The sequence below is a fragment of the Pinus tabuliformis genome, chromosome 3_2 (assembly GCF_031772625.1).
Source record: "Pinus tabuliformis cultivar Carrire ecotype Pingquan chromosome 3_2, CPIR1, whole genome shotgun sequence".
In the NCBI taxonomy this organism is placed as follows: Eukaryota; Viridiplantae; Streptophyta; class Pinopsida; order Pinales; family Pinaceae; genus Pinus; species Pinus tabuliformis.
In genome coordinates this window covers 551,502,108-551,521,096 of record NC_142302.1, presented here as the reverse complement: position 1 = coordinate 551,521,096, position 18,989 = coordinate 551,502,108, and the positions used below count along the sequence as shown (strand labels likewise).

At 36.6% G+C, this 18,989-nt stretch overlaps 1 protein-coding gene across 1 annotated transcript in view; it reads left to right on the top strand.

The window, feature by feature from the left end:
* The window catches only part of LOC149181705 (uncharacterized), a 37,391-nt gene extending 19,134 nt beyond the window's left edge, over positions 1–18,257 (top strand). The window contains exon 2 of the mRNA XM_089414296.1: positions 17,584–18,257. Coding sequence (XP_089270422.1) covers positions 17,584–18,257 — 674 coding nt within the window. The remainder of the gene's footprint in view (positions 1–17,583) is intronic.
* The last annotated feature ends 732 nt before the right edge of the window (positions 18,258–18,989 follow it).

Below are 18,989 nucleotides of genomic sequence, written 5' to 3'. Positions count from 1 at the left end.
ATGGTATGAAATAAAATGACAACAATAAAAAGATAATAATAGTATTTACTTTTTGTTGTTGTTGATAATTTATGGTTAATACAGGCAATACACACTTGTTTTATTTTAGATATTCAATGGATATAGACAACATCTATGGGTTAGCATAACTTGTTGTCACCAATGTTGTTGGGAATTCATCTAATTAAGTTCTAGCTAACATCTCATTCAAATCCCCCTTAGTGAGGCACACTAGTTTATGTCTATGGGTTTACCAGGGATTCATTTCATGAATGTATGGAAGCGTCCCTTATGTTTCCCTATGATTTTTTCCTTGGAAGAAAGGAAATGATGCTCTGACATACTAATAAGAACCTTTCAACAAAGAATCCATGAGTAGAGGGTATTTATTATGTTAAATTTGCATAACACTTGCACCTAACAATCAATAAGATTACATAAAATCATCTTTAATGGCCCACAATGTGATGCAACATGAGTGAATTGGAAGGATAATGGTTTATAACTTGGCAAGAAAGGACATGAGGATGAACACATGGTCCACTAAGCTATAATAGATATTTTATTTAATGAATTCATTACACGGATATTAAAATAACTACATGAATCCTCACGAGTTGGATAAACTTCAATCAAAGACATTTCTACCCACCCCATACTTCCTTCAAACTATACTTCATTTTCCTAAGTATTCACATTTTTCTTTGTTATCTTAGTACACATACAATAAATGATAAACCATTTTGAACTAAAATAAATAAAGTCAATATGTACTTTGAAATTAGTTAATAATATGAATCTTTTAATTTACCTAATCACATTAACAAGGAGCTAAAATCTCATCTATGCTTACCCTAACATTTAGCATAATGGTTCCTTTTCCAAGGGAAATGAAGACTCCCACTAAATTCCATGTTTCATTAAATTTATGACATTTTTCCATTACAATTTTGTTATATTATATAGGTTTCTAAACTCCTTCCCATTTGTTGGCTCTCATTCTACATAAAAAGTATGGGTGGTGATTGAATTTTATATGTAAAGAAAAATAACTAATGAATCCCATTGTGCGTGGATAACTTTTTTCATCAATTGTTTTAAAATAAAATATTTTTTCCTTTGAAGAAATATCTTTATATTCCATATGAGGAATATACATGTTTTGATCCTCGAGGGACTTTCAAACAACAATGCTTGAAGCCATTACGATGATATACTAATTATGATCTCAACATGTCACATGCGGGAATTGAACTCAAGTGGGGAGGATAACAAAATTTCTCCCAACCACCTAAGCGACATCAAATTTCTCTTTAAAAATAAAACATTATGTATATGCATTTTATATAAAAGGAATGGGTTGTGTGCAAGTAACTATCATAAGCAAAATTAATAGTTAGAGGTGTTGAATTCTCTACACAAGAGTGCATTAGATACAAATTTCTGCCAAATAGTTATTTCATAATGATCTTCAGCCAATATTTTATGCCACTATATCATTGAATAATTACACTTTAGAAAATATCAATATTAAATGCAATAGAAACAATAAAGATAATAGAAATACAATCATGCACAATAGAGAAAATAATTTTACCTTGGGAAAAAACCTAGCAACTTTTCTTAGGAGAAAGTATTCTTTAGCAAGGTTTACAAATAAGATATTTGTCTAGAAATATATGCCAATATCTAAGTCAAAATATCATTCAAACTTGGCCAACCTATTGTCCTTTGAGGTAAGCCCCTTTAGCCCTTCTTTAACCCTGTTTCACCTACAACCAACACTTTCTTTTTGTTGCTCCTCGACTAGCCTGATTTGGGCTACAACATACCCTAATAGCCCTCCTATGACCTTCATGTTACTCCTGTAGCTTTCCTGCAGCCTTCCTGTGGCTCCTGCAACCTTCCTCCTTCTCCTACAACCTTCTTGTTGCTCCTACGACCTTCTAGCTCCACATGCGCAACTATCCAAGAGGATAAGAGAAATGATGAAGAGAGAGAATAAAAATTCTCTTACTTGGTGGAAAAAATGAGACATCACACCCTCTGTTTATACTTGTTGAACGAGGTGAAATGACCCAAGAGACACACCCCTTCATGGGTTGGGATGACTTGACTTTCCTGGGCTGACTTGTCACTTCATATATTAATTTTTTCATAATTCTTCTAGTCTGATTTGAAGACCATTGATCTATACAGGAATACAATTGATACTACACAAAAATCAACACTCCCTGTTAGTGAGGGAGGTATTCTCCTTAGCTAATGACATATTTCCCCTTAGCTGAAATTTCTTCTCCATAAGAAAATTTCATGAGCTTTCTATGTTGATGTAGTGCCTCCTCACATGCACATCTATTGATATAGATCACTCCATCCTAGAACATGCAATGTGAGTAATGTAGACCATTTACTCCGGGCTAAATCAGCATGGCCCTGTAGAAAATCTGATGTAGGTTAACCCGATAATGCAATACAAATCAAAGTAGAATACTATAACCTACTTCTACTATCAATTTGTGGAAGCTTAAAGATCACGTTGAACAATATAACCAGAAGAAGAAGAATCAATGGCACAATACACATGAAAATATTTTGGGGAAAGCCTCAGCTAAAAACCCCACACTATTGTATTATCATACATGGTGGAAATACATAGGAATTATACAAAGCCTTAGCTCTCACAGCTAGCCAGCTCTCAGTACAATCCTCACAGATGCTCACAGGCAATCTTGGCTTCTCTCTAGCCTTCCTCTCTGCCCTCCAAGCTCCTATTTCCTTGCATTGTTCCTTGTGGATGATTTCCTGTTACCAAGTGGAAGATCCTCCCTCCAAAACTGTGCAATCCTCAAGGATAAATCCTTGACTGCATGCATGAGTTTTATCGATGAGAAAACACATGCAACTGATAGTACATTGTCCTTGAACATTAATCTCAACTGGGTTTTTCTCAGAATAGACATGCATGAGTTTCTGATGAGGGAATATTCAGTTAACTGGAGTAGCACTAGTTGAGTGCATTAATGCATCAAATGACTGTTAACTCGCCATTAGTTCCTCAAACAATTTGGAACTAATTTAACTAGACTTAACTCAGTAAACTGAGTTAACTAATTACAACTCAAATATAACTCAATCTTATCTCCTTAATTTAAGGGATAACTCTTGCATGACTTCAGAAAGACTTCTAACTTGAATTTCTCCAACTAATTAATTTAAAATAAATTAATTAATTATTTCCAAGTAGTTGTTAAGACTAAATTCGATTTTAATTCACAATTTAATTCAAGGACAAATTAAATTGGAATATTCTTGTTGCCATATTTCAACAGGCCCAACCAAATTAACATGGTTTCTACGTTAAATGTATCCATCTCCCCTGGTCAAATTAGCATGACCGAGCCAAATCAGCATGGCTTATCAGGAGAAGGTCTGCCCCCAGGCCATTCAGCCTTGGCCAAATAAGCAAGGATTCTTAGATGAATGTATCATTCTTCCATGGTCAAATCAGCATGACCCTATGGATGCCAAATCATCATGGATCTAACAGAAGAATGTCTTCCCTATGTTATAGTTTCCCTAGAGCCATTCACCCCTAGCTAAATCAACATGAATTCATGGGTAAATGTATCCATCTCCCATAGTTAAATCAACATGACCTTAGCCAAATCAGCATGGTTGTATGGGAGAAAGTTTTCCTCAATCCTGAAAGCATCAATACTCAAATACATTCACCCTTTGCCAAATCAACATGGCCCAATGGGAGAATGTATCATTCTCCCCTAGTCAAATCAGCATGACTCCATGGGGGAATGTTTTCTCTATTCTGCAAGTTGCAGAAACATCAACACTCACTCTCTAAGATGGAGACATTCTGTATAATGCCAAGCTTGTCTCTAAAGTATACAAATTTTTTTATAAGAAAAGGTTTGGTGAGAATGTATGCAATCTACTCATCTGAGGATATGTATTGGAGCTTCACTGCTCCTTTTTACACCATGTCTCATACCATATCCAATTGTACCACGTAGGTACCTCAACACATTCTTTTCCACATGCCTCAACTCAACCATAAATTGGCCAACTTTCTTCACAATATCCATAACCACAACTACTTTCTAGTCACCTTAATTGGGTGCTCCCTCTAACACTGAAGAAAATCCTCCTATGGAAATCCTAAATGCTCCCTTTGGCATAGAAGCAAATCCTCTTGTCACTACTGCTCCCTCTGTCACTGAAGCATACCCAAATGTCTAGCATTTTCACCCTCATAGAAGGAAAGTTTCTCCCAAAGACCTCCTATCTATAAGCATCTAGTTTGACAATCTCAACCCATGATATCATCTTGGAATGTTTCCCATTCCACTCTACCTAACTATCTTCTCCATTTAAACTAGAAGCTCTTATGGTCATCTAGCACAGTCTTGGACATTGTACAATCCTTCCTCTTGAACACCAATCACTCCTATTGAGTTTATGCTCGAGCCCTTAGGCCATACAAGAACCTGACCATTTGGTGAATAGAGCAAAAATCTCCTTGCAATCCACTCCCTCTTTCTGGGAGAACTCTATTGCCACAAACCTTGCTTTGTAATTCTTGATCTTTCGATATACTGCATGAATCATTGCCTTGGCAACTTCCATATGGACCTATTCTTCCTTTTCGCAAACCTCATTCATGAGGCCATGGAAAAAGGAAAACAATCATAACCAAGAAATTATATTCTAATATCCAAAGGATACAATGTAAAAGGACAAGAGGTTGACCACAAAATCAAAGAAGAAGAAAAATATGATTGGAAGTACTTATCTCTTGATTGAGGAATTAATTGTTGATGGTTGTAGAGAACTATCAACTCCCTCTTGATCCTTGCCTCATAGCAGAAAATCATTGAAGTCCTTGGAATTATTCTCTCCTCCATTATCTGACCTTAACACTTTGATCTTCTTTCTTGTCAAGTTATCTACCTGAGCCCTAAACTTTTGGAACCTATTGAATACCTCACCTTAGGTCTTCAAGGGAATAATCATCAATGAATGTTAAAATATTTATTTTTTCTAAAGTCCATTTGCAATCTCATCAGGTTTAGATTCCTTTGTCTTATTTTTTTGTGGATTCTCATCATCATCATCATCAACATCGATTGTGGATGCATGTTTCTTTCCCTTCCTTTTCCTCTGAGGACACTGGGATGCATAGTGTCCAAAATCATGGCAATTGAAGCACTTTTCTTTTGGCATATCCTTCTTTTGTTGATTTAGAACCGGAGCAGTGCTTCTACATGTATTCTTCCTATCAAACTTTCCAAAGTTCCTTCTTCCTTTCCCTTTCCTTGTATGAGATACAATAGCTTGAGTTCTTCATCGCGTGGAATCTGCAAGTTGTTCTTGTACAACAATCTCGCCTCCTCTTGGACATAATAAGTCCATAGCTTATCAAACTTGGGAAATTTTTCTCATGCACAAATTTCCTAAAAAATTGGCTCCCACGAGGGTGGAAAACCATTTAGAGTCATTGTAACACATTTTGAATCACCAATAGTATCTCCAATGGCTCTAAACTCATATCTCAATTGCAACACTCTCATAAGATAAGAAACAACATAATCCGATTTAGTTATCATGATACTACGACGATGATTTTAAAGGTTAAATTCCTTCTAATGTTGTTTCTCTCATATAATCCCACCAAGGCATCATACATCTCTTTGGCAGTATTCAACTAAGCAACATGAGGAATCACATGGTCCTTTATAAAATCTATCACGGTTCTCTTAGCCTTGGCTTCATTCTTCTTATGTTTGGCTTTTTCCTCAGATCCATATAACCCTGGAATAACTTTCTCCATATGATCCTGAATCTCATTTTCTTCCAAGAAAAGAAGTATCCCAGTCGTCCAAGATCTAAAATTAGTGGTACCTTTCAAATTGTCTTCAACTCTGAGACTTGGCACCGTTTTTTATAAGAGATTCAAAATATACTCAAGCTGCTAAATATTGTCTCTTATGATGACTTCAATGGTTACTCTTTCAACAAATCTTTCATACCACATTGAATTTTCTATGCAAGAGTGTAGTAGATACAATTTTCCACCAGATAATTATTTCTTAATGTCAATCTTCAACCAATATTTTATGCCACTACTACCATTGAATAATTACACTTTAGAAAATATAAAAAATAAATGAAATGAAAACAATAAATATCATAGAAAGACAACCATGCATAATAGAGACAATAATTTTACCCTAGGAAACCCAACATTGGGAGAAAACCCAACAAATTTTCTTAGGAGAATTTATTCTTTAGCAAGGTTTACAAATTTGATATTTGTCTAGGAATTTGTGCCAATATCCAAGTCAAAATATCAATCAAACTCAACGAACTTGTTGTCCTTTGATATCAACCACTTTAGCCATGTTTCACCTACAACCAACACTTTTCTTTTTGTTTCTCAATTGACCAGACTGATCTCAGTTGCAGCCTACCCTAGCAACCCTCCCGCGACCTTCTTGTTTCTCATATGGCATTCTTGTGCCTCATGTAACCTTCCTTCTACTCTTGTGGCTCATGCAACCTTCCTACTACTATTTTGGCCTTCTTACTACCCTCGTGGCCTTCCTGCTACTCCCGTGGCCTTCCGACTGCTCCTGTAGCCTTCTTGCGGTCTTCCTACTGCTCCTACAACTTTCCTACAACCTTCCTACTGCTCCTCCGACCTTCTTGCTCCACACATGTGGTTGTCCAAGAGGGGCAAGAGTAATGATGAAGAGACATAAGAAACTTGCTCTTTCTTGGTGGAAAAAATAAGACATCACACCCTCTATTTGTACTTGTTGAATGAGGTGAGATAAACCAAGGGACACACCCCTTCATAGGTTGGGTTGACTTGAATTTCTTGGGTCGACTTGTCACTTCAAATGTTAAATTTTTCATAATTCTTCTAGGTCGACTTGAAAATCATTTAGCCATACAGGAATACATCCTGATGCTACAAAAAATCAACAAGAGGCACTATAGAGGTTATCAAAATATATAGTATAAAACCTAAAGGCCTAACAAGTCCAAAATCATATGGTTTGGGGAAATAAGTTGAGGAGCTAAACATAAATATGTTTTCCAATTGAACACAATAAAGATATACATAAAATAATGGACTCAAATCTAGAGGAAAGTAATGATCATTGAGGTTGGGACTCTACCCATGAAAAGGCAGATTAATCAATAGGTTAGCATTGTCACATCCACCATTTTTCTACTTCTTAGGTTGCTTCTCCATAAAAATATGCAAGTCCATATTTGATAACTTATCATTAGAGGGGTAAGTGAACGTGGTCCTGATGGATTTTGATATATAAATGGTCATTACACTCTTAAAGTAGGATAACTACCCTGTGGCATGGTCTACTACTAGATTAACACAAACTATCCAAGTCAAGCAAAGAGCAAAGTTTTAGGGTTCCCATATCATAGTGCATAGGGCCAACCATGAGTATTCAATCAATTGTTGGAGGTGTGCTAGCTCTAGTTCCACCCCCTTGGTTTGAACCTCAAATTTGAAGTGCTATTTGCATAGAGCTCCATCATACTAGTAAAATGAAGAAGAAGAGTTTTTTAATAAACATGTTCATTCCCTTTCTTTCCATGTAAATAAGATAATTTTCATTATAACAAGTTTCATTGTTGCACAAAATTCAATGGCTCATGGAATCTTATCACCAAGGAGAGAATACTTCCAAGTAATAGTCCTAAGGAGGAATAAACCATACAAGTTTGTTACACACACCCATGCTACTTTAGCATATAAGCAAAGCCAAAAGGATTTTTAAGAATCTCATTCTTATGATAGAAGGGGAACTTGGGCTATGGATCTCCCAGGCCACCTGAATTAAAGATTGTATAATTATAGCCTTTTTAAGCTCAATAAATGTTTCCAAGCCTACCACATAGATTGCTTAGGTCCAAGTCTCTAGAGCTTGTTTAACTCGATGTTTAGACTAGGTATAATACTACACCAATGATAACCATTTGTGGTTTATATTCCATGAAAGGTTGAGACCAATTCCACTTCCAATATTTCCATTGAGCCATTGAGCCAACAACTTGCAAGTAACAAATAATTTATAATCAAATCATGATCTTATTGAGAATACAAAGTTGAAACTCAACCTTCAAAATGGTCCAAGTCTTTAGATATGGGAGTTTCCATCATAAGGATCCATAGCTCACACAACACCCTTATGAAAAAGGTATCTAATTGACAAAGAACTAGGTAGATTCAACTAAGGGTATTATTTTAAAGACAACTAGGGGAGGCCACCAAATTAAAGGGTAATGTAAATCCCAAGAAGTCCCTCACCTAACTTAAAAGTCACTTAATGGATTCCTTGATTTCCAAATGCTTTAAGACATAAATTTCCTTGAGTATAAACCTAACTTAACAAAATCATAAAAAAATCCATCCAATCTTTTTTCCCAATGAACCTTCGCACAAAATATGAATGCATGAGATAACCTTCTAACTTTCCTACCTTTAATTTCCAAATCTCTAATAACACATTTGGCACATAAGGCCTAGATTTTCCTAAGCATAGATATGACTCCCCTGTCACTTGTACTACAATAATTATACCAATTAACGAATGGGAGACATTCTTCCCTAATAGGCCAACCCAAATAAAGGCTTCTAGGAGCTTCTCTAATTAATGATAGGATGCATGAGAAGGGACCCAAAATGATGAGTAATAAGTGTGAGTATCAACTTAGATATTCTCTAGAGCACAACCTCCCATGAGTTATTTGATGAAGTACGAAATGTGAACACAATACCCATATAGTAAGGATTTTCCCCAAAACACAGATGTGATCCAAAGTGTTTTCCACTAATTTCTTATCAGTCTCTAAAAAAGAGTTATCCAAAAAATTCCCATTAACCATTTGGAAAAAAATTGAGCAAGGAAGGGAGATACCCCTGATCAAACCCACCCTATGTGGTCCTATGGTGAATAAGGAAACTAGAGCTTTTGTGACCATCATATGAAATGTTATAGATATAGGGCATCCATTTCACATTGACCAAAAAATCCAACCTCTGTCAAAACTAATTTGGGAAATAAATAGGCATGATGAGGTATCCCAAAAAATGGTTTCCACTACATGCAAAAAGGAATAGGCCAAAGTTAGCAACTAACAACATTAATAAACATAAATAACCTTTCCACTTCATCATAGTATTTTTCAAAGTCCAACTAGATGAAAATGGCTTTCAACCCAAGATAGTGAACTATTCCATACTTTTACAAACAACATTGAAATTGTTTAAATAAACTCTCCCTTGAAGGAATCCCCTTTTCACTAGTCAATAATTTGAGGGGGTATATACTTAATCATCAAGTCCAAGCTTAGGGCCTTGGGAAAAATATTGTATGACACATTGAATATTGTAATTGGCCATTGATTTCTTTTCAATTCAAGGTCCCTTACTTGGGGAGTAAACTTAATAAAAAAATTTAATGGTGACCATGAGGGATTTCTTCCAAACAACTCAGTAGAATATTATTAGGTTAGGTCCAACACAATTCCGAGTGGCTTTGAAAGTCGCACAAGAATGCATTGAATCTTGGGGATGTTTTATCATCCATCACCATTAAGGATTTTGTCCAGCTTGAAAGGGTCAAATCCCATTTTTCACACAAATTTATATGGGACAAGGTCAATGCACATTTATATGATCAACTTTCATGCATATGACACCTTGGTTAGGAAAACTATATGATAGTGAGCAAAAGACGCTCACTAAAGTTCCCTTGGTTTTGTAATATTGACAAAATTCATCTTGTGAGCATGAAACTTCTCATAATTTTTTCTAATAGCTAATATTTTTGAATAATTCATTCATATGATGATTCTTTATTCTGAGGAAATGTAGTTGGGATCAATTTTTGGCTCCTTTTTCCTATTGAGTTTCATCCATCTTCAAAATGGAAAAGTTTGGAAACACAAATGAATAAATGAATGAACAAAAAAATAATTACTTGAACTAAAATAATTTCATGAGTGATTAATGTTTAAACACGTTAATGAAACCTTTTTTTGTAGGTAGGCCCCTTAAAAACCTTTCAAGTTGAAGAAAATGTGCTTAGAATGAGTGCATTAGTAAATATTTACGACTCCATTCACCTTATAATGATTGCAATTTTTGAATAAATTTTGTTTCAACTTAAGAAGGGAAATGTACCTGGAGTAGGCATGACATATATTATCAAGCATTAAACAAGCATATACTAAAATTACAAATCCACCCCCATACATAATTACTAATCTCTTGGTTTATGAGCCGCAAGACACATTTTGGATGATAAATAATGTTGTAATTAGCGCTAATATTAGGGAGTGGAATGTGATGGGACAAAGTTAGTGCAGTCCTTTGAAGATTCTATTGAATCTAATCTAGGTAGATATTGGTGAGCATCCACCTATTCCATTTAATTAACATTTCTCTATCTTCTTGGTGGTCTTTCTATGGTTTTTCGGGTCCTAAACTCCTGAGGCTATTTTAAGGCACTCCCTGATGTTTTTTTCCCTTAGGAGGGTTAGGGATTGCCATGGAATGCCATAGCCCCAACCAAAAGTTTTAATCCTTAGATATTTTTTTCCAATGGGCTAATGTGCACCCTAAACAAACATTATATGCAAAATTTATGCCCTTGGGAAGTTTATGTACCAACTAACCACCTCAAGGCCTGCAAACTTTATGGTACTTCATCTTCTAGGGTTAGGGTTTTAGACCTCTAGGGTTCTTTATTTATATTAAAAGGCCATTTTTTCAACCTATTGTAATATCATTTTGTTGAATGTGTGTATTTGTCATATCTCTCCCTTTAGAGATAGTTACCACCTTTCTAGTCAATTTGTGTTCTACAATATTCTTTTATTTTATTTATCAATAAAAGTTGGGTTTTGACTATATTACTATGCTCTTTACTATATTTCTCTTTGTGTTTGTTCCATTTACTTTCTTTCCTTTCATTTCATTCCTTGTACAACCTAGATCAGTGGTATTAGAGCAACCTGCTCCATGTTGTTTCTCAGTGCATGTCCTCGATGAGCTTAGGGTATAGAGAGTTGTGTCTTGATCTAGTTTCACTTGGGAACGACCACTCTCGCCAGCCCAAGCGACCTATCATGGTAGAAGAAAAGAGTGCTAATGGAGTAGGAGATCCTATCAAGTTGTTGCTTGAGGAAGCACTCACACAACAAAAGAATGAGAAGATGGGCAATTTCACTTAGATCCTTTGATGACTACCAACTGTGGCCAAGTCACCTTGAATAAGTGTCAATTTTGGTGAAGTGACACCCTTCATGTTACAAGTTAGATTTGATATCCATTTATTCAAAGGAAAACTAGATGCAAAAGCTTTGGATAAATGTTTAAATCTGTTAGAGAGTCATTACTCTATCCATTTTTTTTTTTTATAATGAGAAGATCACCTTCATGCCCTTGAAAGCCCTTCCCCATGTCAATTATTGGTGGGATGGTTATTGGAAGGGACACAACAAAGATAAGTCTAATATTCAATGCAAGAACCACTCGTGATGATTTTGTTGATGCCCTCAAGAAGGTATTCTACCCTGTAGAGAGATGTAATGACCAGTAAATGAAATGGACAACTCTGTGACAAGAGAGAGATTAGCTGGTGTTGGAGTACACCAATATTTTCCATACCTTGCACACAAAATTGGGTATCAAAGACTTTAATCTCCAAGTAGCATTTGGTTTTGAAATAATAGTGGCCTACATAGGTACATCCAAACATATATGGATTTCTTAGACACCTCCTTAGCAGGAGATTATTATTGATATGCTGCCAAAATGGAGTTAAAATGAGCAACATAATAAGTGAGAGTTCGAGTCTACAAATATTTTTGCAACAGAAGCATGGAAAAGTAATTTATAACTCACAAAATAAGGGAAAAAGTAAGGAGAGCAACCTCAAGACAACCAACACAAGTTATAGGTGAATAAATGTAATGGGAAGTTGAAGGACACTAGAAAGTGATGTGAGTTCCACAAAATCGCTTGGAAAAACACTAATGAATGTCACTCGAAACAATCATTGTTAGTTGGACTTAAAGAAAAGTAAGTGGACTTTGGCTTATATTCTGATTTAGAATATGATAAAGGAAAGTGGATCATTGATATATAACCCCACACAACCATTGTGACTGCAAAGATCCAACCAAAAGAGTCATAGGAGCATGAGGATGGGGAGTACCTCTTCCATTCATAGATGTGGGTGAAGGGGAGCCCACTAATTTTCATTGTTGATAGTGGGATCCAGTAGAACCTTATCTCATCTAAATTCATCAAGATATTGAAGCTATCTATAGTGTCATACCCCAACCATACACCATTGGTCATTTGAGCAATGGATGAGACATTTGTGCTAGCCAATAATGTTGCTCGTGCTATGGCATCAAGCCCTTCAAGTATGAGGTACTGTGTGATGTTTCCCCAATCAAAGTCTGTGATTTTCTTTTAGTAAAACCTTATATGTGAAAACATCATCCGTTTTATGAGTCCCTGCCACAACACCATTGTTACTCTAGGGAGCCAGCTATACAGAGTACCAAAGTTAATTCTGACTACTACAATTTGATTGATCTTAGATAAATAGTGTTGAAAGTTAATCTCTTAGACTACAAATTTTTTCTCTTCGTGGTTTAGTTATATATGAAAGTAAGGTCACTGCGACCACCACAACCTCAACACAAGGTCTCTCTATGAACCAGAAGCAGGTGGAAAAGATTATATAATCATACAAATATATCTTCACTTTTCCTATGGGGTTTCCCTTGCATTACAAAGTCAAACAATCAATTGACTTGATACCTGATGCTCCTTTACCTAATGGCCCAATATATAGATGATCTATTTGGGAGAATGAGGAAATAAAAAATTAGATCCACGAGCTCATCCAAAAGGGCCACATTCAATGGATCTCATCACCTTACGGGAGCCCAATTGTGTTGGTGCAAAATAAGGATGGTACATGGAGAATCTATATTGATTATAGAGCCTTGAAAAAATCATTGTTAATAATAAACACCCAATCCCATGAATTGACAATCTTCTTGATTAGATTAAGGGTGCCAAGAATAAGAAATGGCATGAAAAGCATTAGTTTCCACATAAATTTTAGGTTAGAGACAAAGTGTTGTTGAATTTACAAAAAATAACCTCTTAGGTGTCCCTAGGAAGCTTAGATCACTTCAATATGGGCCTTACAAAATCACAAAAGTTGTGGGTGCAAATGATTTTGAATTGAGTATTCCCACTTTCCTTGGCTTGCACTCAGTGTTTAATATGGAGCTACTTTGACCATATTTTCTTCATTTGTTAGACACCTTGGAGGTAGCCAAGAAATCCTCCCCCCCCCCCAAGAAATCAATTCCAACTGCATTAAAAATCAATTCCAACAAAAGATACAACTCTATCGAGTTGTCAAAGCAAAGCAACTTCTTCACCAAAAAAAGTGGCTCATCATGAGCCAAATTTAGCATAAGTTCCCCATTTTATGAGTGACCCTGATGCAATGGAGACCATTAATTCCTAGGGGGGAGGACTAATCCAGGTGGATATTGGTTTCCTCCCACCTCTAGTGTAGTTTCCATTTGGAAGAAAACCCATTGGTAACAAATGGGTGTTTAGGAAGAAGTTAAATGCAGTAGGCAAAGTGGAGAAATAAAAATCTTGGTTAGTATAAAAAGGTTATTCTCACGTCCGTGGAATTGACTTTGGTGATTTTTTTTCTCTTGTTGCCAAGTTATTTTTTGTTAGATTTATTTTATATGTTGCCACTGCTTTTGATTTTGAGGTAAAATAGATGGATGTGAAGACAACATTCCTACATGGGGATATGAAAGAAGCTATCTACATGAAGAAACTAAAAGGATTTTCAGTGAAGGGAAATAAATATCTAGTATATAGGTTGAAAAATTCCATTTATGGGTTAAAGCAATCACCAAGGATGTGGTATCAAAAAATTGATACTTATATAATGGGACTCAACTTCACAAGTAAAAGAACGGGTTATTGTGTGTATTTTAAATTAGTTGGTGGTTATCTTATTTATTTGTTCATGTATGTGGATGATACGTTGCTAATTGGAAATGACATGGAAATTATCCATGACATGAAAAATCAATTGTCCTATAAATTTGACATGAAGGATCTTGGTGTTGCAAATTTCATTTTGGGCAATGAAATTAAAAGAGATAGAGCAAGGAGAAAACTCTTGTTAAATCAAAAGAAGTATGTCAAGACAATATTATAGCTGTTTAATATGCAAGAAATTAAACTAGTAAAGGTCCATATTCTTGTATTTGTAAAGTTATATATAGATCAATATCCCAAGATAGAAGAAGAGGAAAAGGACATGTCTCGTGTTCCATATACTAGCGCAGTTGGAAATTTGATGTATGAAATGTTATGTACTAGACTAGACATTGCACATGTAATGGGAGTATTGAGCATGTATACCGAAACGAGGGAAAGAACATTGGATAACAATAATGAGGCTTTTTAGGTATCTATGTGGCACTACTAATTATGGATTATGCTACCAAGGAATACCAAGGTTGGATAGAGTTTTGAAAATACATGGCTTGGTAGATGTAGACTGGGATGGAGGTCCATATCATAAAATATCTACAAGTGGGTATGTGTTTAACCTATTTGTGGGAGAAATTAGTTGGATGAGCAAAATATAATCTATAATTCCACTCTAAACTACAAATGTAGAATACATGACGACCACTCATGAAAGCAAGGAAGCAATATGGTTACATAGATTGTGTTAAGTTATTGGGTTGGTATAGCAAGTTATAAGGATAGATTATGACAGATTAAGTGAAATCTTCCTTACAAAGAACCGAACTTATCATTTTAAGACAAATCATATTGATATTCAATATCACTTTGTGAGAGATATGGTTGAAGAGAATAAGGTGTTATTGGTAAATGTAGTTACTTTGAAGAATGTTGCAGATTCATTCATAAAATATGTGAGCACTGAGAATTTCTCTCGATGTACATAAATAATGTTGATCATGTACTTGTATGACCCCTTGTATGTAAAGAAAACAACAAGTGGGAGAATGTTGGGTATATGGTATATTCTTTTTATGATTAGTCATGTTTGGAACTGGTTCCTAATAGGCGGCTTGCCCCCTATATAAATGTTGTTATGGAGGGTCCAAGGGAGTGGTGATGCTTCTATGGAGCCTCCTTGGTGTTGCCCCAAAAACAAAACTTTTGGAAAATTTTCCTTGTAAAATATTGCAATTACATAGTCAATATGGATAATTCATCATTAGGTTGCAAATCTGATTGTAGAAGTTATGTTAGGGTTTTTTTCCCTAGAAGGAAACCACCTTTTAAGAGGGAATAATATAGTGGCTATGTATTTATTGAGAGATAATAAAAAGTTATTGTAATTTTCCTTGATTTTTGGTTTCCAAGATAAAATATTTGTGTTAATTTGTGTGTTTGCTATTGCATATTTCCTATTTTTATTAAAGAATATATTTACAACAATTATTTGTACAGGGTTAAAACCCATAGCTAGTCATGTGTCCATATTACCGTCCTAGCCTTCATCTTGTTGCATTGTCTCTTCTTCTTTCCCTATAATAAGATTGTATATAAATAAACATACATATGCATTGGGGGCGTAGGGAGGAAGGGAATAGGGGTGGGTGGTGTTGGGGGCATTGAGGACTACTATGTCCTTTCGCAAATATTATCCCAACTAGTACCTTGGATCATTTTTCTTGCAAGGAATTGATCTTGGATTCCACAATTCCTACTTTTTATTATTGCATTCCATATATTCTATGACATTATTTTCCTTTTTCCTATGAGCTTCAAGTTGCTTGCGAGTAATAATTGCATATCTATTAATATCCTAAGTTTTCAATATCGCTCTATATTCCAATTCTTATTTCCACCCTTCCCACATACAAATAGATAAAGATAAAGCCTCCCAAGTCTTAGTCACCTATCAGTTGCATTGCCTCAAACCCCTTCTTATGTCTCTTATTTCATAAAGAACATAAATTTTCTAAGTCAATGGAAACTAGCCACAATACTAGAAACAATTAAACCAACTCCTCTCCTCCAAAGACTAGACCAATTCCCAACTCTAGATCGAACTAATTCCTCTTTACTAGATGCCTTAGGAACCTTTGGATGCTTATTAATGAGCCATGCAATCCAAACCTAAGAGGGAGGACCATCAATGATGCCAGGAACAAGAATTCCAAACTTTGTATTCCATCATCCAACTAAACACATAGAACAATGTAGAAGAAGAAGAACCCACATTCTATGCCATTAAACTCGCATTTACACTACCATCCCATCCTTAGCCTTAATATAATTAAACATAGGTGAAATGGGAAGTGATGATACTCTTGCTTTTATGGGTATTAATGCCCATCTCTCCACCCACCTCAAAAATGTCCCATGTCACTCTAATGTGTGCCCACGAACAAGGTGTTTTTAAAAGAAATGGCATGAAAGATGGGTTGTTTGAAGTCATATCCATTTATCCTAACCTTGCTGATATCAATTGCCACTATTTCATTAGCCTTGGAGTGTACTAGGGGATTATGAACTCTAAATACCTAGTAGAACTCAATATTATCATATCTTTCTTTCATTGTTTATTTTGTTTAAATAATCCTACTTAACCTAATGTATTTTGGCATTGAGTTGTAGTGCATGAATCATATAATTATTGATAAATTCCTACCACTATGAGATTATTTATCCCTCTCTTTTTGAATAAGTGTATACCTTGATTTAAGGCCACACCTCTACCTCATTATTGGTAACAACTCCAATCCCCCATGTGAAGCTTAATAACCTATTTCCTTCATGATTATTGATACTCCCCCCAAACTCGCCTTTTCACATTATCTCTGCGCTTATTAGCAAGTACACCTTTTAAGTTCCCCCAAACCTGCCTTTTCACATTATCTCTATGGTTATTAGAAAATATACCTTTTAAGTTTAGTTAGAATTAGAAATGATAGTTGATTGTGCCTATGAGTTGAAAGAAGCACTTGAAAATTTGATCTTACCCACCTAGTCATAATGACATGTGGATAGTCGGAGAGCTCCCCGCACTAGCTGTTGTGGATAGGATCGAACCCCGCAGAGGGCTTCCTCCGCGCCTGCAGGCCGGGTGCTGGCCATTGCCGCAGAGGTCTAGAAGGCTTTGAATACCCAGATCGAGGCTTGTGTATATCTCAAGCAGGAAGACATCGGCAGGAAAACTGTATTTGGGACAGGTCAAAATATATTTGGTAGGATCCGCGCCCCCACATGGAGGCGCTGCTACTGACCTAGTAGCGCCAAGCCAGCCTTTCTATCTTCGAGTGCTATAGACATGGATCCTGGTGGGGGCTCTGTGGCCACCCCCCCATTACCTCCAGAACTAGAAGCGTTCAAATCCCTAGTTGCTGCATCAGGGAAATGAACGACTGCCTCTCAGTCCAAGTTTGTCAAAAAACTAGGAAGTATTCCCACGGTGGCATTGCCAGTGGAAGAAACATGCAGAATAGCACTGAATCTTGCCGAAAGAGACCTCATCGGTCAGTTTACAGGGTTATGGCCATCCCCAAAAGCTGTTGAGGAATGGGTAAGGCGAAACTGGACACCCTTGGTCAGAGAAGGTATAAAAAGTCATTTCGTTGGCAAGGGTTTCTTTGTGTTTGTGTTCGAAGATGCAGAGGATAGAAGTCTGATATTTAGAAACGGACCATACTTCATGGGTCCTCAAGGGCTCTATCTGAACAAATGGTCTCTTGACTTTGATCCAGCTCAGGATGTGCCCACGGCAGTTCCTGTGTGGGTACGCCTTCCACATCTCCCCCTCCACTGCTGGAGCCAGAACTCACTGCAATCCATTGGTAATGCTTTTGGCAGATACATAGATCAGGCGCCAAGGAAGGATCAATACTCCTGTGCCCGCATCTGCGTTGAGGTCGATCTTGAAGTTGGATTACCTGAAGCCATCAAACTCTTAGTAGCGGACTGGACCCATATTCAAGAGCTTGATTATGAGCAGTTGCCTTTTAAGTGCCGGCACTGCCATGAATACGGGAACTTTGCAAGATATTGCAAGAAAAAAAATGAGGAAACTGCAGATAAAGAAAAAGGAGAGCAATGGAAACAGGTAAAGAAATGATCAAACAACAGGCAGAACAACAAAAACAAAGGCAAGGAGACAGGAAATAAAGCAGGGCAAGAAAATGGAAGCACACAAAACGCTGGAAGCAAGGAAACAATCAGCATAGAGGAGGACAAAAATCCATTTGAATCTCTCATCCCACCCTCAGATCCTCCAGAGGCAGAAAGGGAAGAACCCCCCCAGCAGAACAACACTGACCCATCAGATCCAGGCAACACCTCAAATTCGAACCCATGCATTATTTCATCCCCCTTATATGCCGATATTATCAAACAAAAGAAGAAGAATGTCGAAAACGAGGGCTCATCGGATGAAGAAACCCTAGAAAGGACATCAAAGCGAGCAGGAAGGAAATCAAACAGAGAAACTAGGGAGGAAGAATCAGAGAGACAAAAAACCCTGGGAAGTCAAGCCACCATAGAAATGACTCTCGGAAGGAACACCAGACTAAGGGTCCCCAAGGGAGGTGGACCTACCCCAACAAGTCATAAATGATGTAGCTGGTCTCTTGGAACTGCAGGGGTCTGGGGAATCCCAATAAGGCAGAGGCTATTAGAGATTTATTGAAGATGGAAACCACAGACATACTTATGCTCCAAGAGACAAAAATAGAAGGGGAAACTCTTCTGAATACAAGCAATACAAGATGGAAATTTGATTCAGGAAAGGTAGTCAGCGCAAGAGGTTCGGCAGGAGGAATAGGCACATTCTGGTCCAAAAACTTCTTCT